The following is a 22,744-nucleotide window of genomic DNA, read 5'->3' as shown; positions in this document are numbered from 1 at the left end:
CTTGTTGGCACAGAATGACTGTTCAAATCAAGTACAGGCGCTCCGTGCCTCACCAAATATTTAAGTGCACTGTCCCACCTGCTTGCTTTTCTTCTGTCTTCACCCCCCCCCACCTTCTTTGATTGACAGCTCTAGCTTCATACAGCAGAGATAAATGGAGAACAAGTAGGCAGGACGTTGCACCTACATTTTTGGCCCCTCCATAGTGCACCGAGCTTGGTTTGAACAGTCATTCTGTGCTGACAGTCCCTTTTAGGGTGGCCATGTACCCTAACAAGCTGTCGACCAGACACAAGCTTGTCTATTTCCCCCATATTCATGCACTTCTGGCTCTGCGGAGCATGCATGTTTTCAGCGGGCATTGTTGTTTACCCACAGATGAACTATTGAAATAGCTGAACTCGCTGCATGTTCTGGAATACGATTCTGATAATTATTATACAACAAAGAATCTGGGTTTATGTAATTCCCTACAGAAAGGACGTAATGCTGTACAATGTGGGAACCGGTTTGGCCACTTCAGAAGCCAATTTTACTTTTATTAGTGACCCAGCAATATGTCCACAGCAGAGAGTTGCCCAAAAAGTTGAGACTTCTCCAGCCCTGCTACCGCCAGTAAAGGCAGCAGTATTTTTGGACAGTTTTGCAGAAGCACAGACATCCATATAATGAAGCTGTACTCCTTGTATCAGTGAAGTTATGTAAATTGTATTTAATATCTATTGAAAAATGATATTTGGATCAAACCCTTTGAGGCAGCCCATCTGCCCACCATTGTTGTCCCGATCAGTCGGGAGGTGGGTTGGTGGGGGGACTTGACACTCAAACCCACTGATCTTCATAAGGACCTTCAAAGTACTCATTATGCTGATTGAGAGTATATCCAGAGGTCGCACCAGTGTTCCTTTGGGTGCACAGATTTTGGTGCAGTATTGTCCAAAAAGTGAATGTGGAATGTGAAGCAAATCCTCACTGGTCCCTCTCCTGGATCTAGTCATGTGGTCTTTGCCTTTTAAATCTGCATCATAATCCTCAGTGGTGTTTTTCCCAAAAAGTGTGTGTGATACTTTCCCGCAATGAGCTTTTCTTCAGTTTTTGATGCTGCAGAAATTCTTTACCTATTATGTAACTGAGATTACTTGCAATATATATTTATTTATTTATATATAATTATTATTTTTTTTTGTTTTAAGTGGGCTCTTGATGCTGCGTTTTTTTGGGGATTGGTGCCATGTTTTATACAAAGTTGCTTTGTTTTTATTACCTGATATTTGGATTTGGCAAAACTTTATATACTGTATTTTTCGGATTATAAGACACACTTTTCCTCCCAAAAATGTGGGAGGAAAATGAGGGGTGCATCTTTAAAATTCGAATGTAGCTTACCAGGAGGTGGAGAATGGGGAATGGGCGCTGTGCTGGCTGCTGGGTGAGATGCTGTCGGTGGGGCTGTGCTGGCTGCAGCGGGTGAGATGCTCTGGCGGTGCAAGGCTGTTCTGGCTGTGGCGGGTGAGATGCTCTGGCGGCGGTGTGGGGCTGTGCTGGCTGCGGTGGGTGCTGTGTGGAGCAAGGCAGTGCTGGGGAGAGATGCTCTGTCAGCAGTGTGATCTTCAAATAATGCCGCCAGGAGTCGGCGTGTGCGCAGATGGAGCTCTCGGATTGTCATTTATGCAGGCGCCGCTTCCGTGGGGCATTATTTGAAGATCACACTGCTGACAGAGCATCTCACACCCGCACTGCCCTGTTCCACATAGCCAGCGCGGCCGGCCCCACTGCGGCCGGCCCCACTGCGGCCGGCCCCACTGCGGCCGGCCCCACTGCGGCCGGCCCCACTGCGGCCGGCCCCACTGCGGCCGGCCCCACTGCGGCCGGCCCCACTGCGGCCGGCCCCACTGCGGCCGGCCCCACTGCAGCCAGCCCCACTGCAGCCAGCCCCACTGCAGCCAGCCCCACTGCAGCCTCCTGTGACCCCCGCTTCACCACTGCTGTTGCCCACCTACGGTAAGACCCCATCGGAGTATATTATGCACCCCTCCATTTTTTATTTTTTTACTTTTATTATCTCTATATTTGGGGTGCGTCTTATAAAACGAACAATACGGTACTCCTGTGCGGATTACATGCTGATTTTGTGTTTCTCCAGCAGAAAGGCACTAAAATTTATGTAGAGTATGTTTTGATTATTTATTTTTTATTTATTTTTTTTATTTTTGCTGCTAATGAAAAGCTATGGGGAAAATCTACACACAAAACTCAGCGTGCCCACCCGTGCTGTTGGTGGATGGCCTATGGGGGTTGTGTGACTTTTGTACAAATGGCTCTCTTTGGGCACCTCTGAATCTCATCATGCACCCGAGTACACGATGCTGAAATTGGTTTCTTATTCGTCCAGTTTCTTATTCGGGGCTGAAGTTGGTTTCTTATTCGTCAGTTTCTTATTCGGCAATTTAGATTTTTCAGTTTTTTATGCATTTATCAACAAAAATGACACATGACAATAATAAAATACAATGCACTGATGAGCCCTAATATACATACACTCAAAACCAGCTGCGAAAATGATAAAACTGGCAAAAAAATGGGCATCAAAGTGGGCACCAAAGTATGTTAGTGAAAGGGTTAAATGGCTTTGGGCCACTGATCTAACACCAAAATTGCATATCTAGTGATGCCTCTAATCAAACTCAAGTGTCTCCAGCCTGGCCCAAAGGGGTTCTGGGCATCAAAACTGGCATCAAAGTGGGCACACAGCCAATTTTCACAGATTTGAATAAGTAACTGGTGTTTTTGAGGGGTTAAATGGCTTTGGGCCACTGATCTCACACCGCATTTACATATCTAGTGATGCCACACATCAAATTCAGATCACTACAGCCTGGCCCAAACAGGTTCTGGGCATCAGAACTGGCATCAAAGTGGGCAAAACCCCAGTTTTCACAGATTTGAATAAGTAACCAGTGTTTTTGAGGGGTTAAATGGCTTTGGGCCACTGATCTGACACCACATTTACATACCTAGTGATGCCACACATCAAATTCAGATCACTACAGCCTGGCCCAAACAGGTTCTGGGCATCAGAACTGGCATCAAAGTGGGCAAAACCCCAGTTTTCACAGATTTGAATAAGTAACCAGTGTTTTTGAGGGGTTAAATGGCTTTGGGCCACTGATCTCACACCACATTTACATACCTAGTGATGCCACACATCAAATTCAGATCACTTCAGCCTGGCCCAAACAGGTTCTGGGCATCAGAACTGGCATCAAAGTGGTAAAAATCCCAGTTTTCACAGATTTGAATAAGTAACTGGTGTTTTTGAAGGGTTAAATGGCTTTGGGCCACTGATCTCACACCACATTTACATACCTAGTGATGCCACACATCAAATTCAGATCACTTTAGCCTGGCCCAAACAGGTTCTGGGCATCAGAACTGGCATCAAAGTGGGCAAAAACCCAGTTTTCACAGATTTGAATAAGTAACCAGTGTTTTTGAGGGGTTAAATGGCTTTGGGCCACTGATCTCACACCACATTTACATACCTAGTGATGCCACACATCAAATTCAGATCACTTTAGCCTGGCCCAAACAGGTTCTGGGCATCAGAACTGGCATCAAAGTGGGCAAAACCCCAGTTTTCACAGATTTGAATAAGTAACTGGTGTTTTTGAGGGGTTAAATGGCTTTGGGCCACTAATCTCACACCACATTTACATACCTAGTGATGCCACACATCAAATTCAGATCACTTTAGCCTGGCCCAAACAGGTTCTGGGTATCAGAACTGGCATCAAAGTGGGCAAAACCCCAGTTTTCACAGATTTGAATAAGTGACCAGTGTTTTTGAGGGGTTAAATGGCTTTGGGCCACTGATCTGACACCACACTTACATACCTAGTGATGCCACACATCAAATTCAGATCACTCCAGCCTGGCCCAAACAGGTTCTGGGCATCAGAACTGGCATCAAAGTGGTAAAAATCCCAGTTTTCACAGATTTGAATAAGTAACCAGTGTTTTTGAGGGGTTAAATGGCTTTGGGCCACTGATCTCACACCACATTTACATACCTAGTGATGCCACACATCAAATTCAGATCACTCCAGCCTGGCCCAAACAGGTTCTGGGCATCAGAACTGGCATCAAAGTGGTAAAAATCCCAGTTTTCACAGATTTGAATAAGTAACCAGTGTTTTTGAGGGGTTAAATGGCTTTGGGCCACTGACCTCACACCACATTTACATACCTAGTGATGCCACACATCAAATTCAGATCTCTCCAGCCTGGCCCAAACAGGTTCTGGGCATCAGAACTGGCATCAAAGTGGGCAAAACCCCAATTTTCACAGATTTGAATAAGTAACCAGTGTTTTTGAGGGGTTAAATGGCTTTGGGCCACTGATCTCACACCACATTTACATACCTAGTGATGCCACACATCAAATTCAGATCACTTCAGCCTGGCCCAAACAGGTTCTGGGCAACAGAACTGGCATCAAAGTGGGCAAAAACCCAGTTTTCACAGATTTGAATAAGTAACCAGTGTTTTTGAGGGGTTAAATGGCTTTGGGCCACTAATCTCACACCACATTTACATACGTAGTGATGCCACACATCAAATTCAGATCACTTTAGCCTGGCCCAAACAGGTTCTGGGCATCAGAACTGGCATCAAAGTGGGCAAAACCCCAGTTTTCACAGATTTGAATAAGTAACCAGTGTTTTTGAGGAGTTAAATGGCTTTGGGCCACTGACCTCACACCACATTTACATACCTAGTGATGCCACACATCAAATTCAGATCACTCCAGCCTGGCCCAAACAGGTTCTGGGCATCAGAACTGGCATCAAAGTGGGCAAAACCCACTTTTCACAGATTTGAATAAGTAACCAGTGTTTTTGAGGGGTTAAATGGCTTTGGGCCACTGACCTCACACCACATTTACATACCTAGTGATGCCACACATCAAATTCAGATCACTCCAGCCTGGCCCAAACAGGTTCTGGGCATCAGAACTGGCATCAAAGTGGGCAAAACCCACTTTTCACAGATTTGAATAAGTAACCAGTGTTTTTGAGGGGTTAAATGGCTTTGGGCCACTGATCTGACACCACATTTACATACCTAGTGATGCCACACATCAAATTCAGATCACTCCAGCCTGGCCCAAACAGGTTCTGGGCATCAGAACTGGCATCAAAATGGGCAAAACCCCAGTTTTCACAGATTTGAATAAGTAACCAGTGTTTTTGAGGGGTTAAATGGCTTTGGGCCACTGACCTCACACCACATTTACATACCTAGTGATGCCACACATAAAATTCAGATCACTCCAGCCTGGCCCAAACAGGATCTGGGCATCAGAACTGGCATCAAAGTGGTAAAAATCCCAGTTTTCACAGATTTGAATAAGTAACTGGTGTTTTTGAAGGGTTAAATGGCTTTGGGCCACTGATCTCACACCACATTTACATACCTAGTGATGCCACACATCAAATTCAGATCACTTCAGCCTGGCCCAAACAGGTTCTGGGCATCAGAACTGGCATCAAAGTGGGCAAAAACCCAGTTTTCACAGATTTGAATAAGTAACCAGTGTTTTTGAGGGGTTAAATGGCTTTGGGCCACTGATCTCACACCACATTTACATACCTAGTGATGCCACACATCAAATTCAGATCACTTTAGCCTGGCCCAAACAGGTTCTGGGCATCAGAACTGGCATCAAAGTGGGCAAAACCCCAGTTTTCACAGATTTGAATAAGTAACTGGTGTTTTTGAGGGGTTAAATGGCTTTGGGCCACTGATCTCACACCACATTTACATACCTAGTGATGCCACACATCAAACTCAGATCACTCCAGCCTGGCCCAAACAGGTTCTGGGCATCAGAACTGGCATCAAAGTGGGCAAAACCCCAGTTTTCACAGATTTGAATAAGTAACTGGTGTTTTTGAGGGGTTAAATGGCTTTGCACCACTGATCTCACACCACATTTACATACCTAGTGATGACACACATAAAATTCAGATCACTTTAGCCTGGACCAAACAGGTTCTGGGCATCAGAACTGGCATCAAAGTGGGCAAAACCCCAATTTTCACAGATTTGAATAAGTAACCAGTGTTTTTGAGGGGTTAAATGGCTTTGGGCCACTGATCTCACACCACATTTACATACCTAGTGATGCCACACATCAAATTCAGATCACTTCAGCCTGGCCCAAACAGGTTCTGGGCAACAGAACTGGCATCAAAGTGGGCAAAAACCCAGTTTTCACAGATTTGAATAAGTAACCAGTGTTTTTGAGGGGTTAAATGGCTTTGGGCCACTAATCTCACACCACATTTACATACGTAGTGATGCCACACATCAAATTCAGATCACTTTAGCCTGGCCCAAACAGGTTCTGGGCATCAGAACTGGCATCAAAGTGGGCAAAACCCCAGTTTTCACAGATTTGAATAAGTAACCAGTGTTTTTGAGGAGTTAAATGGCTTTGGGCCACTGACCTCACACCACATTTACATACCTAGTGATGCCACACATCAAATTCAGATCACTCCAGCCTGGCCCAAACAGGTTCTGGTCATCAGAACTGGCATCAAAGTGGGCAAAACCCACTTTTCACAGATTTGAATAAGTAACCAGTGTTTTTGAGGGGTTAAATGGCTTTGGGCCACTGACCTCACACCACATTTACATACCTAGTGATGCCACACATCAAATTCAGATCACTCCAGCCTGGCCCAAACAGGTTCTGGGCATCAGAACTGGCATCAAAGTGGGCAAAACCCACTTTTCACAGATTTGAATAAGTAACCAGTGTTTTTGAGGGGTTAAATGGCTTTGGGCCACTGATCTGACACCACATTTACATACCTAGTGATGCCACACATCAAATTCAGATCACTCCAGCCTGGCCCAAACAGGTTCTGGGCATCAGAACTGGCATCAAAATGGGCAAAACCCCAGTTTTCACAGATTTGAATAAGTAACCAGTGTTTTTGAGGGGTTAAATGGCTTTGGGCCACTGATCTGACACCACATTTACATACCTAGTGATGCCACACATCAAATTCAGATCACTCCAGCCTGGCCCAAACAGGATCTGGGCATCAGAACTGGCATCAAAGTGGTAAAAATCCCAGTTTTCACAGATTTGAATAAGTAACTGGTGTTTTTGAAGGGTTAAATGGCTTTGGGCCACTGATCTACACCACATTTACATACCTAGTGATGCCACACATCAAATTCAGATCACTTCAGCCTGGCCCAAACAGGTTCTGGGCATCAGAACTGGCATCAAAGTGGGCAAAAACCCAGTTTTCACAGATTTGAATAAGTAACCAGTGTTTTTGAGGGGTTAAATGGCTTTGGGCCACTGATCTCACACCACATTTACATACCTAGTGATGCCACACATCAAATTCAGATCACTTTAGCCTGGCCCAAACAGGTTCTGGGCATCAGAACTGGCATCAAAGTGGGCAAAACCCCAGTTTTCACAGATTTGAATAAGTAACTGGTGTTTTTGAGGGGTTAAATGGCTTTGCACCACTGATCTCACACCACATTTACATACCTAGTGATGACACACATAAAATTCAGATCACTTTAGCCTGGACCAAACAGGTTCTGGGCATCAGAACTGGCATCAAAGTGGGCAAAACCCCAATTTTCACAGATTTGAATAAGTAACCAGTGTTTTTGAGGGGTTAAATGGCTTTGGGCCACTGATCTCACACCACATTTACATACCTAGTGATGCCACACATCAAATTCAGATCACTTCAGCCTGGCCCAAACAGGTTCTGGGCAACAGAACTGGCATCAAAGTGGGCAAAAACCCAGTTTTCACAGATTTGAATAAGTAACCAGTGTTTTTGAGGGGTTAAATGGCTTTGGGCCACTGATCTCACACCACATTTACATACCTAGTGATGCCACACATCAAATTCAGATCACATTAGCCTGGCCCAAACAGGTTCTGGGCATCAGAACTGGCATCAAAGTGGGCAAAACCCCAGTTTTCACAGATTTGAATAAGTAACCAGTGTTTTTGAGGAGTTAAATGGCTTTGGGCCACTGATCTGACACCACATTTACATACCTAGTGATGCCACACATCAAATTCAGATCACTCCAGCCTGGCCCAAACAGGTTCTGGGCATCAGAACTGGCATCAAAGTGGTAAAAATCCCAGTTTTCACAGATTTGAATAAGTAACTGGTGTTTTTGAAGGGTTAAATGGCTTTGGGCCACTGATCTCACACCACATTTACATACCTAGTGATGCCACACATCAAATTCAGATAACTTCAGCCTGGCCCAAACAGGTTCTGGGCATCAGAACTGGCATCAAAGTGGGCAAAAACCCAGTTTTCACAGATTTGAATAAGTAACCAGTGTTTTTGAGGGGTTAAATGGCTTTGGGCCACTGATCTCACACCACATTTACATACCTAGTGATGCCACACATCAAATTCAGATCACTTTAGCCTGGCCCAAACAGGTTCTGGGCATCAGAACTGGCATCAAAGTGGGCAAAACCCCAGTTTTCACAGATTTGAATAAGTAACTGGTGTTTTTGAGGGGTTAAATGGCTTTGGGCCACTGATCTCACACCACATTTACATACCTAGTGATGCCACACATCAAATTCAGATCACTCCAGCCTGGCCCAAACAGGTTCTGGGCATCAGAACTGGCATCAAAATGGGCAAAACCCCAGTTTTCACAGATTTGAATAAGTAACCAGTGTTTTTGAGGGGTTAAATGGCTTTGGGCCACTGACCTCACACCACATTTACATACCTAGTGATGCCACACATAAAATTCAGATCACTCCAGCCTGGCCCAAACAGAATCTGGGCATCAGAACTGGCATCAAAGTGGTAAAAATCCCAGTTTTCACAGATTTGAATAAGTAACTGGTGTTTTTGAAGGGTTAAATGGCTTTGGGCCACTGATCTACACCACATTTACATACCTAGTGATGCCACACATCAAATTCAGATCACTTTAGCCTGGCCCAAACAGGTTCTGGGCATCAGAACTGGCATCAAAGTGGGCAAAAACCCAGTTTTCACAGATTTGAATAAGTAACCAGTGTTTTTGAGGGGTTAAATGGCTTTGGGCCACTGATCTCACACCACATTTACATACCTAGTGATGCCACACATCAAATTCAGATCACTTTAGCCTGGCCCAAACAGGTTCTGGGCATCAGAACTGGCATCAAAGTGGGCAAAACCCCAATTTTCACAGATTTGAATAAGTAACCAGTGTTTTTGAGGGGTTAAATGGCTTTGGGCCACTGATCTCACACCACATTTACATACCTAGTGATGCCACACATCAAATTCAGATCACTTCAGCCTGGCCCAAACAGGTTCTGGGCAACAGAACTGGCATCAAAGTGGGCAAAAACCCAGTTTTCACAGATTTGAATAAGTAACCAGTGTTTTTGAGGGGTTAAATGGCTTTGGGCCACTAATCTCACACCACATTTACATACGTAGTGATGCCACACATCAAATTCAGATCACTTTAGCCTGGCCCAAACAGGTTCTGGGCATCAGAACTGGCATCAAAGTGGGCAAAACCCCAGTTTTCACAGATTTGAATAAGTAACCAGTGTTTTTGAGGAGTTAAATGGCTTTGGGCCACTGACCTCACACCACATTTACATACCTAGTGATGCCACACATCAAATTCAGATCACTCCAGCCTGGCCCAAACAGGTTCTGGGCATCAGAACTGGCATCAAAGTGGGCAAAACCCACTTTTCACAGATTTGAATAAGTAACCAGTGTTTTTGAGGGGTTAAATGGCTTTGGGCCACTGACCTCACACCACATTTACATACCTAGTGATGCCACACATCAAATTCAGATCACTCCAGCCTGGCCCAAACAGGTTCTGGGCATCAGAACTGGCATCAAAGTGGGCAAAACCCACTTTTCACAGATTTGAATAAGTAACCAGTGTTTTTGAGGGGTTAAATGGCTTTGGGCCACTGATCTGACACCACATTTACATACCTAGTGATGCCACACATCAAATTCAGATCACTCCAGCCTGGCCCAAACAGGTTCTGGGCATCAGAACTGGCATCAAAATGGGCAAAACCCCAGTTTTCACAGATTTGAATAAGTAACCAGTGTTTTTGAGGGGTTAAATGGCTTTGGGCCACTGACCTCACACCACATTTACATACCTAGTGATGCCACACATAAAATTCAGATCACTCCAGCCTGGCCCAAACAGGATCTGGGCATCAGAACTGGCATCAAAGTGGTAAAAATCCCAGTTTTCACAGATTTGAATAAGTAACTGGTGTTTTTGAAGGGTTAAATGGCTTTGGGCCACTGATCTCACACCACATTTACATACCTAGTGATGCCACACATCAAATTCAGATCACTTCAGCCTGGCCCAAACAGGTTCTGGGCATCAGAACTGGCATCAAAGTGGGCAAAAACCCAGTTTTCACAGATTTGAATAAGTAACCAGTGTTTTTGAGGGGTTAAATGGCTTTGGGCCACTGATCTCACACCACATTTACATACCTAGTGATGCCATACATCAAATTCAGATCACTTTAGCCTGGCCCAAACAGGTTCTGGGCATCAGAACTGGCATCAAAGTGGGCAAAACCCCAGTTTTCACAGATTTGAATAAGTAACTGGTGTTTTTGAGGGGTTAAATGGCTTTGGGCCACTGATCTCACACCACATTTACATACCTAGTGATGCCACACATCAAATTCAGATCACTCCAGCCTGGCCCAAACAGGTTCTGGGCATCAGAACTGGCATCAAAATGGGCAAAACCCCAGTTTTCACAGATTTGAATAAGTAACCAGTGTTTTTGAGGGGTTAAATGGCTTTGGGCCACTGACCTCACACCACATTTACATACCTAGTGATGCCACACATAAAATTCAGATCACTCCAGCCTGGCCCAAACAGAATCTGGGCATCAGAACTGGCATCAAAGTGGTAAAAATCCCAGTTTTCACAGATTTGAATAAGTAACTGGTGTTTTTGAAGGGTTAAATGGCTTTGGGCCACTGATCTACACCACATTTACATACCTAGTGATGCCACACATCAAATTCAGATCACTTTAGCCTGGCCCAAACAGGTTCTGGGCATCAGAACTGGCATCAAAGTGGGCAAAAACCCAGTTTTCACAGATTTGAATAAGTAACCAGTGTTTTTGAGGGGTTAAATGGCTTTGGGCCACTGATCTCACACCACATTTACATACCTAGTGATGCCACACATCAAATTCAGATCACTTTAGCCTGGCCCAAACAGGTTCTGGGCATCAGAACTGGCATCAAAGTGGGCAAAACCCCAGTTTTCACAGATTTGAATAAGTAACTGGTGTTTTTGAGGGGTTAAATGGCTTTGCACCACTGATCTCACACCACATTTACATACCTAGTGATGACACACATAAAATTCAGATCACTTTAGCCTGGACCAAACAGGTTCTGGGCATCAGAACTGGCATCAAAGTGGGCAAAACCCCAATTTTCACAGATTTGAATAAGTAACCAGTGTTTTTGAGGGGTTAAATGGCTTTGGGCCACTGATCTCACACCACATTTACATACCTAGTGATGCCACACATCAAATTCAGATCACTTCAGCCTGGCCCAAACAGGTTCTGGGCAACAGAACTGGCATCAAAGTGGGCAAAAACCCAGTTTTCACAGATTTGAATAAGTAACCAGTGTTTTTGAGGGGTTAAATGGCTTTGGGCCACTAATCTCACACCACATTTACATACGTAGTGATGCCACACATCAAATTCAGATCACTTTAGCCTGGCCCAAACAGGTTCTGGGCATCAGAACTGGCATCAAAGTGGGCAAAACCCCAGTTTTCACAGATTTGAATAAGTAACCAGTGTTTTTGAGGAGTTAAATGGCTTTGGGCCACTGACCTCACACCACATTTACATACCTAGTGATGCCACACATCAAATTCAGATCACTCCAGCCTGGCCCAAACAGGTTCTGGGCATCAGAACTGGCATCAAAGTGGGCAAAACCCACTTTTCACAGATTTGAATAAGTAACCAGTGTTTTTGAGGGGTTAAATGGCTTTGGGCCACTGACCTCACACCACATTTACATACCTAGTGATGCCACACATCAAATTCAGATCATTCCAGCCTGGCCCAAACAGGTTCTGGGCATCAGAACTGGCATCAAAATGGGCAAAACCCCAGTTTTCACAGATTTGAATAAGTAACCAGTGTTTTTGAGGGGTTAAATGGCTTTGGGCCACTGACCTCACACCACATTTACATACCTAGTGATGCCACACATAAAATTCAGATCACTCCAGCCTGGCCCAAACAGGATCTGGGCATCAGAACTGGCATCAAAGTGGTAAAAATCCCAGTTTTCACAGATTTGAATAAGTAACTGGTGTTTTTGAAGGGTTAAATGGCTTTGGGCCACTGATCTCACACCACATTTACATACCTAGTGATGCCACACATCAAATTCAGATCACTTCAGCCTGGCCCAAACAGGTTCTGGGCATCAGAACTGGCATCAAAGTGGGCAAAAACCCAGTTTTCACAGATTTGAATAAGTAACCAGTGTTTTTGAGGGGTTAAATGGCTTTGGGCCACTGATCTCACACCACATTTACATACCTAGTGATGCCATACATCAAATTCAGATCACTTTAGCCTGGCCCAAACAGGTTCTGGGCATCAGAACTGGCATCAAAGTGGGCAAAACCCCAGTTTTCACAGATTTGAATAAGTAACCAGTGTTTTTGAGGGGTTAAATGGCTTTGGGCCACTGACCTCACACCACATTTACATACCTAGTGATGCCACACATAAAATTCAGATCACTCCAGCCTGGCCCAAACAGGATCTGGGCATCAGAACTGGCATCAAAGTGGTAAAAATCCCAGTTTTCACAGATTTGAATAAGTAACTGGTGTTTTTGAAGGGTTAAATGGCTTTGGGCCACTGATCTACACCACATTTACATACCTAGTGATGCCACACATCAAATTCAGATCACTTCAGCCTGGCCCAAACAGGTTCTGGGCATCAGAACTGGCATCAAAGTGGTAAAAATCCCAGTTTTCACAGATTTGAATAAGTAACCAGTGTTTTTGAGGGGTTAAATGGCTTTGGGCCACTGATCTCACACCACATTTACATACCTAGTGATGACACACATAAAATTCAGATCACTCCAGCCTGGCCCAAACAGGCTGGAGTGATCTGAATTTGATGTGTGTCATCACTAGGTATGTAAATGTGGTGTGAAATCAGTGGCCCAAAGCCATTTAACCCCTCAAAAACACTGGTTACTTTTTCAAATCTGTGAAAACTGGGATTTTTACCACTTTGATGCCAGTTCTGATGCCCAGAACCTGTTTGGGCCAGGCTAAAGTGATCTGAATTTGATGTGTGGCATTACTAGGTATGTAAATGTGGTGTCAGATCAGTGGCCCAAAGCCATTTAACCCTTCAAAAACACCAGTTACTTATTCAAATCTGTGAAAACTGGGATTTTTACCACGTTGATGCCAGTTCTGATGCCCAGAACCTGTTTGGGCCAGGCTGGAGTGATCTGATTTTGATGTGGGACATCCCTAGGTATGTAAATGTGGTGCGAAATCAGTGGCCCAAAGCCATTTAACCCCTCAAAAACACTGGTTACTTATTCAAATCTGTGAAAACTGGGGTTTTGCCCACTTTGATGCCAGTTCTGATGCCCAGAACCTGTTTGGGCCAGGCTGGAGTGATCTGAGTTTGATGTGTGGCATCACTAGGTATGTAAATGTGGTGTGAGATCAGTGGCCCAAAGCCATTTAACCCCTCAAAAACACTGGTTACTTTTTCAAATCTGTGAAAACTGGGGTTTTGCCCACTTTGATGCCAGTTCTGCTGCCCAGAACCTGTTTGGGCCAGGCTGGAGTGATCTGATTTTGATGTGGGACATCCCTAGGTATGTAAATGTGGTGCGAAATCAGTGGCCCAAAGCCATTTAACCCCTCAAAAACACTGGTTACTTATTCAAATCTGTGAAAAGTGGGTTTTGCCCACTTTGATGCCAGTTCTGATGCCCAGAACCTGTTTGGGCCAGGCTAAAGTGATCTGAATTTGATGTGTGGCATCACTAGGTATGTAAATGTGGTGTCAGATCAGTGGCCCAAAGCCATTTAACGCCTCAAAAACACTGGTTACTTATTCAAATCTGTGAAAAGTGGGTTTTGCCCACTTTGATGCCAGTTCTGATGCCCAGAACCTGTTTGGGCCAGGCTGGAGTGATCTGAATTTGATGTGTGGCATCCCTAGGTATGTAAATGTGGTGTGAGATCAGTGGCCCAAAGCCATTTAACCCCTCAAAAACACTGGTTACTTATTCAAATCTGTGAAAATTGGCTGTGTGCCCACTTTGATGCCAGTTTTGATGCCCAGAACCCCTTTGGGCCAGGCTGGAGACACTTGAGTTTGATTAGGGGCATCACTAGATAGGTAATTGTGGTGTTAGATCAGTGGCCCAAAGCCATTTAACCCTTTCACTAACATACTTTGGTGCCCATTTTTTTGCCAGTTTTATCATTTTCGCAGCTGGTTTTGAGTGTATGTATATTAGGGCTCATCAGTGCATTGTATTTTATTATTGTCATGTGTCATTTTTGTTGATAAATGCATAAAAAACTGAAAAAACTAAATTGCCGAATAAGAAACTGACGAATAAGAAACCAACTTCAGCATCGTCCCGAGTACTGGGAAGATTTGTGGTTGCAATAGTCTTCATTCCCCTCCATTGAAGGACTCATTTATGCCAAGTTCTATAGAGTGTGTAGATGAGCCCTGTAGGGACAGCGGTGGAGTATAGTAGTAATGATAGTGGTGGTAGTGAATCCTGTCACCCTGGAGGTGAGAGAGTGGTAGTGAGCTGCGCATGCGCGGCAGTCGGCAGCTGGAGCCGGGACGGCAGGAAGCGCAGTGTGCAGTGTGCCGGGCTCAGGCTGGCAGGTCGGCTCGGGGCTCTGCTCGGACATGATCCTGCCCCTGTGCAGCGCCCCGCAGGCGGCCAGCAGTGAGCGCACACACGTGTGACCACCATCAGGAGCGCGGCAGCCGCTGAGCCTATGTGCCGCCGCTGTGGGCAGAGCAGGGCGGGCAGCGCTGCAGGACCGGTCCCCATGACAGTGAGCAGCACGGACCCCGGGGACGGGCAGGAAGGAAGTGGCCACCTGTGTGCGATCTGCGGGGGGAAGATGATCCCGCACTTCTCCGAAAATGCCGTGATCTCCCAGAACACCATCAACCAGCTGTAAGTAAGCGAGCAAGTGTCTGCGAGCGAGTGCCCCTGAGTGTCCTGCGGGCGAGTGCCCCCCGAGTGTCCTGCGGGCGAGTGCCCCCCGATTGTCCTGCGGGCGAGTGCCCCCCGAGTGTCCTGCGGGCGAGTGCCCCCCGAGTGTCCTGCGGGCGAGTGCCCCCCGAGTGTCCTGCGGGCGAGTGCCCCCGAGTGTCCTGCTGCGGGCGAGTGCCCCCGAGTGTCCTGCTGCGGGCGAGTGCCCCCGAGTGTCCTGCTGCGGGCGAGTGCCCCCGAGTGTCCTGCTGCGGGCGAGTGCCCCCGAGTGTCCTGCTGCGGGCGAGTGCCCCCGAGTGTCCTGCTGCGGGCGAGTGCCCCCGAGTGTCCTGCTGCGGGCGAGTGCCCCCGAGTGTCCTGCTGCGGGCGAGTGCCCCCGAGTGTCCTGCTGCGGGCGAGTGCTCCCCGAGTGTCCTGCTGCGGGCGAGTGCTCCCCGAGTGTCCTGCTGCGGGCGAGTGCCCCCCGAGTGTCCTGCGGGCGAGTGCCCCCCGAGTGTCCTGCGGGCGAGTGCCCCCCGAGTGTCCTGCGGGCGAGTGCCCCCCGAGTGTCCTGCGGGCGAGTGCCCCCCGAGTGTCCTGCGGGCGAGTGCCCCCCGAGTGTCCTGCGGGCGAGTGCCCCCCGAGTGTCCTGCGGGCGAGTGCCCCCCGAGTGTCCTGCGGGCGAGTGCCCCCCGAGTGTCCTGCGGGCGAGGGCCCCCCGAGTGTCCTGCGGGCGAGGGCCCCCGAGTGTCCTGCTGGCGAGGGCCCCCGAGTGTCCTGTTTGAAAGTGTCCTGGCAGCGAGTTCCTCCAAATGTCATGCGAGTGACCCCAAGTGTCCCAAAGTGTCCTGTAAGCAAGTGTCCTACCAACAAGTGACCCCAATGAGCAAGTGCCCCAGGTGTCCTGCCAGACAGTGCCACAGTGAGCAAGTGTCCTGCGAGCAAGTGCCCCCAAGTGTTCTGCAAAGGAGCGCCCCGAAGTGCCCTGCTCAGCACTGGGGCAAACTTGTCTGCATGATAAGTGGGTCCTGTCAACAATGCATTAGGCTAGTGATCAGGGATCTGGTTAGTGATGGCTGATCTGTGCTCTGGTTCCCATTATGATCTGCTCTCTGGTTAGTGATCTACTTTGATGATCTGGTTGGTGATCTGCATTGATCTGGTTGGTGATGTAGTTCAGTAGTGATCTGGTTTGCTTATCTGTTTGATCAAAATTTTCCTGATTATTGCCTGGAATTCTAACTATTGATTTCTATGTTGCATCCACTTGTGCTGTTCATGAGTTTTGGGACTTTGTTTTTCTTTTCACAAAGAGGTTTTGAAAAACTCTTCATGAGAAAAGAAAAAAAATGCATTTCACGTGTTTGATCCTGATGGAAATTTGCTCCAATCAAAGCACCGTCCAATCAGGAGGCTGCAAAAGATGCTCCAGGGAAAGGAAAAACTCCAAATATTCTCAAAATAGAAGCTTTTTCTACTTAAAAATCTTATGTCTTATTGATCTGTCTGTGATCTGGGGATTACGGCTGGGTGATCTGTAATCTTGGAGATTACGGCTGGGTGATCACAACTTGGAGAACCTTGCCGTCATTAGGACAGTGTACCGTACAGTGATTGCTCCGAGGTTTCTTTCCAAGGATCCGCCATCCAGCACTGTCTCCTATTGTGTGTGCTGGACCAGACCAGGGAATGTGGCCATCACAGGGAAGTTACTTTTATCGGTGTTGCATCCATGAAGATAAGGGTAGCGTCACACTTTAGCGATGCAGCAGCGATCCCACCAGCGATCTGACCTGGTCAGGATCGCTGCTGCATTGCTACATGGTCGCTGGTGAGCTGTCAAACAGGCAGATCTCCCCAACGACCAGTGATCAGCCCCCAGCCAGCAGCGACGTGGCAGCGATGCTGCGCTTGCAGGGAGCCGGCGTCTGGAAGCTGCGGACACTGGTAACCACGGTAAACATCGGGTAACCAAGCGCTTGTTACCCGATATTTACCTTTGTTACCAGCGCACACAGCTTGCGCCGGCTCCCTGCACTCCTAGCCACAGTACACATCGGGTTAATAAGCAAACCGCTGTGCTTATTTACCCGATCTGTACTGCAGCTACATGTGCAGGGAGCTGGCAGCCTGAGAGCGGCGGTGCTAGTAACTAATGTAAATATCGGGTAACCAAGAAAGGGTTTCCCTTGGTTACCCGATATTTACCTTGGTTACAGCTTACCGCAGGCTGTCAGAAGCCGGCTCCCTGCACATTCAGGATTGTTGCTCTCTCGCTGTCATACACAGCGATGTGTGCTTCACAGCGGGAGAGCAACAACTAAAAAACGAACCAGCACTGTGTGTAACTAGCAGCGATCTCTCAGCAGGGGCCAGATCCCTGCTCAGTGTCAAACACAGCGAGATCGCTAATCAGGTCACTGGTGCGTCACAAAAACCGTGACTGAGCAGCGATCTCGCTATGTGAGAAGTACCCCTAAGAAGAAGAGAGAGCTAATCCAGACTGTTCCATCATGTCTGCGGCAGATAATGGAGGTGCTGATCCATAATGTGCAAAATAAAGTGATTATAGGACGGTGTAGCCTTGGGGTCTTATTATCTATCACTTATTCTCCCTCCTTATGTCACCTCCTAGGGAGCGCGTCCCTGGGGCACATAGTTTCGTACATAGGACAATAGATCTTGTACAAGCCTCATGCCCACTTCAGGCAATCTTGCTACAAGCTCCTATTGATACAGAATGCTGCTCAATGGCTGTATTTGTCTCATTCTTGTGTACAGCAAAGGTCTAGTGCAACAGAGGCCCAGAGCGGCTCCTTATATTTACAGTGTGTATATAGAAGTAATGTATTGTTTTATTGTATATATTTTTAGCTTTGACTCCTGCTGGTGTCGGCAGAGGGCCTGTTCCCGTGCTATAATTTTGAGTGCAGCAATCACTTGCACTTTACACTTTTCACAAGCCTGTGCTGCACAATAAAGCGCCGAGCAGTGTCCGTATTGTGTGTGCTTTTATGGGCCCTTCTTAAATGGAAGAAGCAGATTGTTCCCTCTTCCTGACACTCCATAAATACTACCTGGAAGCGTGTCCATTGCTCCACTATTTCACTCAGATGTTCTGTTTTAAACATAGCAATTTTCTGCTGGACTCCTGGCATTTTCTTCTGGAAACAGGATGTCCTGCTGCGTGACTGCACCAGACGTCAAGTATCGGCAGAAGTGCGGTTCATGTAGTTCCCATCATCTCCATCGTGACTCGTGATTGGACTATTTCGGTTTGCTAGTGGGAGCCTTTATATTATAATCTGCTAATATTATGTCCTACCTCAAGCCCCCTTGTGATCGCTGAGGATCTGCTGCATAAAACAGTGGCAAATGTTAAACTCCCATGCAGCACTACAATTGATGAAGTAAGAGTATTGCATGGTTTCCATTGAAATCAATGGGCTAGCTATGTAATATGACCAGCCCTCCTAAGTGAGAAATGCTCTGCTATGCCATTGTGCTCTGTCTATCACTATTGCTTTCTAACTGAGCACAGGACTAGTTGGCATCTGATGTTGGCATAGTTGACTAGTTGGCATATGATGGGTTTTTGATATTCTGTGCAAGTACTGACAGTAAAGGGGTTGTTCACTACTTTTACTTTGATAACTTTGATAGCCTATCCTTGGGCTAGGTCATCAATGTCTTGATCAATAGGAGGCAGATGTGCAGTACCCGGTCGAGGCCGGTATCCGAAGACGGAACAGCACTGGAACAGAAAGTTTGTCTGCCATCGCTGGGACCGAAAACAGCTGATTGGCAGGGGTGTCAGATGCCTCAGACATTAATGACCTATCCTAAGGATAGGCCAACAATATAAAAGTAGTGGACAACCCCTTTTAAGGCTGTGTGCACCCACTGAGTATTTGTTGCAGAAATTTTCTGGATGAAACCTCCCCCCCTCCCCCACACCCCAATGCGTCCTCCTTAATGAAGTCAATGGGTGGAAGGGCTGAAAAATGCAGGCAAAATCACACCAACAATTGACATGCTGCAGATTATTTTCTGCACCAAATCTGCAAGGAAAAAATAAGCAATGTGCGCACAACACTTAAGAATTCTCATTGACTTTTCTGGCAGAAAGATACACATGGAGCTTTCTGGCAACTGTATCAAAAACCGCAGTGTGTACACATGGCCTAAATGTGTTACCGGTGTAAGGGTGCCTTCACACTTTAGCGATGCATCAGCGATCCGACCAGCGATCTGACCTGGTCAGGATCGCTGCTGCATCGCTACATGGTCGCTGGTGAGCTGTCAAACAGGCAGATCTCACCAGCGACCAGTGACCAGCCCCCAGCCAGCAGCGACGTGCAAGCGACGCTGCGCTTGCACGGAGCCGGCGTCTGGAAGCTGCGCACACTGGTAACTAAGGTAAACATCGGGTATGGTTACCCGATGTTTACATTAGTTACCAGCGCACACCGCTTAGCTTTGGTCTCCTAGCTACAGTACACATCGGGTTAATTAACCCGATGTGTAATGCAGCTACATGTGCAGAGAGCAGGGAGCCGCGCACACTGCTTAGCGCTGGCTCCCTGCTCTCCTAGCTACAGTACACATTGGGTTAATTAACCTGATGTGTACTGCAGCTACATGTGCAGAGAGCCGGAGCCGGCAGCACAGGCAGCGTGAGAGCTGCAGAGGCTGGTAACTAAGGTAAATATCGGGTAACCACCTTGGTTACCCGATGTTTATCTTGGTTACAGCTTACCTCAGCTGTCAGACGCCGGCTCCTGCTCCCTGCTCGCTTCATTTGTCGCTCTCTCGCTGTCACACACAGCGATGTGTGTGTCACAGTGGGAGAGCGCCTTTGAAGAAAACGAACCAGGGCTGTGTGTAACGAGCAGCGATCTCGCAGCAGGGGCCAGATCGCTGCTCATTGTCACACACAGCGAGATCGCTAATGAGGTCACTGCTGCGTCACAAAAAGCGTGACTCAGCAGCGATCTCGGCAGCGAGCTCGCTGTGTGTGAAGCACCCCTAATTGTGATCTGTGGACCATTTATTATCATGGTCTTTGTTTTGTCAGCTATATAAAATATCCTGACTTTCTGCATCCTATAAATCCTGGCTCGTGGCCTCACCTTAGATTACACCGCTCCCTCCCAGGAGCCGACCTTCGTCAGGACACTGGTATCCTCGGTCAGTAGCTCGGATACATGCGGCAGTGTCCTCTCACACTGTTCCGCTCTTATCTTCCATCGGCTTCCTGTTTATTTGTAAACCAGCAGCACATTCTTTTGTGGAATATTTCTCTTCTTAGATACTTTTGTAGCAGCAGACTTCCTGTATAGTGGGAAAGTGTACAAGCTTTGTGAGGGAGATGGGGAGAGGGGCAGAAGCCACTTCCAGCCAAAAATGTTGCTACTCTTACCTCCCTGACGTAGCTCTGCCAAACTTTCCACCTTGGAACAACTCAAGGTTGTATCACAAGTTGTCAGCATTTTACATAGGACTGCAGGTGCTGCTCTGTGTAGTCTAGACTTGACCTGAGGCCAGTAGGTATAAGCCGGGCTAATTGCTGGGTTTACCCAACTGCAGACTCCTATTTGTCTCGCAACAATACAAGCGGGGTTATTTTACTCTTTACTTTGGCCTTCCCTGCCTTCAGTATCCAGGTAACCTGCTGATTATCTTTGTTTGGTTGGATTTTAGGTGGCAATGTTTAGGCCAAGACATCATAGAAACACTTGGTGGATATAGCTTGAACTTCAAGGTCCCTCACACAAAAAAAAAGTCTGTTCAGAAAATTGTCTTGTGGTTTCCAATGGGCATTTTGACTGAATAGACAAATCCTGGTTGGTTTTCCCCTTTTAGCCAAAGATGATGGGTAAAGGTCCAGTCACACTAAGCAACTTACCAGCGATCCCAACTACGATAGGGATCGCTGGTAAGTTGCTAGGAGGTTGCTGGTGAGATGTCACACTGCGACGCTCCAGCGATCCCACCAGCAACCTGACCTGGCAGGGATCGCTGGAGCGTCGCTACACGAGTTGCTGGTGAGCTCACCAGCAACCAGTGACCAGCCCCCAGCGCCGCGTGGAAGATGCTGCGCTTGGTAACTAAGGTAAATATCGGGTAACCAACCCGATATTTACCTTGGTTACCAGCGCACGGAGCTACACGTGCAGAGAGCAGGGAGCAGCGCACACTGAGCGCTGGCTCCCTGCTCTCCTAGTTACAGCACACATCGGGTTAATTACCCGATGTGTGCTGCAGCTACATGTGCACAGAGCAGGGAGCCGCACACACCGCTTAGCGCTGGCTCCCTGCTCTCCTAGCTACAGCACACATCGGGTTAATTAACCCGATGTGTCCTGCAGCTACATGTGCACAGAGCAGGGAGCCGCACACACCGCTTAGCGCTGGCTCCCTGCTCTCCTAGCTACAGCACACATCGGGTTAATTAACCCGATGTGTCCTGCAGCTACATGTGCACAGAGCAGGAGCCGGCACTGACAGTGAGAGCGGCTGAGGCTGGTAACAAAGGTAAATATCGGGTAACCAAGGACAGGGCTTCTTGGTTACCCGATGTTTACCGTGGTTACCAGCCTCCGCAGAAGCCGGCTCCTGCTGCCTGCACATTTAGTTGTTGCTGTCTCGCTGTCACACACAGCGATCTGTGCTTCACAGCAGGACAGCAACAACTAAAAAATGGCCCAGGACATTCAGCAACAACCAACGACCTCACAGCAGGGGCCAGGTTGTTGCTGGATGTCACACACAGCAACATCGCTAGCAACGTCACAAAAGTTGTTCGTTAGCAGCGATGTTGCTAGCGATGTTGCTTAGTGTGACGGGGCCTTAAGGCAAGTACAGTATTGCTTTGTTCTCCTGAAGACCACCTTCATCTTCAGCAGATAACTCTGCATATTACGCTACCTTTTTAGAATGGTTTCTGGCCAAAAGTTTTTGGCCTGCAGAACAATCTTATGAAAGGTTTACATCCTCACCATCCTTTTAATGCTAATTAAATTTTTCATTTACTGGAATAATAATGCATATCAAACTGGTCAAAAGGACTCGGCTATTTTGCCACTGCCAGGGAACGTTTTAGGTGATGGCTCCATAACTGTGCTATATAAAGTTGTTACGTCTAGGGGTCCAGTTCTGGTGGCCACAAACGGCCGAACCCCTCTGATCTAACATAGCCAGGGATGTATTTGGCACAGTAGCTAAAGCTCATCGCACTATGCCCAGGAAGAGGGCTCACATAGGCTAGCAGGGATAGCTGCATATCCACTGTGCAGTATAGCAGACAGGCTGCCGACCTCCATGTGAATGGAAATATTCACTGGAAGCAATGCTCCTGGGGAGAATACCTCTGTACGCAGGAGT

The 22,744-nt window shown here is 47.2% G+C and overlaps 1 protein-coding gene across 3 annotated transcripts in view; it reads left to right on the top strand.

The window, feature by feature from the left end:
• SSH2 (slingshot protein phosphatase 2) overlaps positions 1-22,744 on the top strand; it is a 303,023-nt gene that overhangs the window by 220,279 nt on the left and 60,000 nt on the right. Inside the window, exon 1 of one of the 3 annotated variants that reach the window (XM_075335232.1) lies at positions 15,003-15,340. The exons of the other annotated variants lie outside the window; for them this stretch is intronic. Within the exon in view, the coding sequence (XP_075191347.1) occupies positions 15,156-15,340 (185 nt within the window). The 5' untranslated portion in view covers positions 15,003-15,155. Of the gene's footprint in view, positions 1-15,002; positions 15,341-22,744 lie in introns of those variants that run through there. 3 annotated transcript variants of the gene reach the window in all.

The sequence above is a fragment of the Anomaloglossus baeobatrachus genome, chromosome 2 (assembly GCF_048569485.1).
Source record: "Anomaloglossus baeobatrachus isolate aAnoBae1 chromosome 2, aAnoBae1.hap1, whole genome shotgun sequence".
Lineage (NCBI taxonomy): Eukaryota > Metazoa > Chordata > Amphibia > Anura > Aromobatidae > Anomaloglossus > Anomaloglossus baeobatrachus.
The sequence above is the reverse complement of the archived record's forward strand: the minus strand, read 5'-3'. Positions and strand labels throughout refer to the sequence as shown.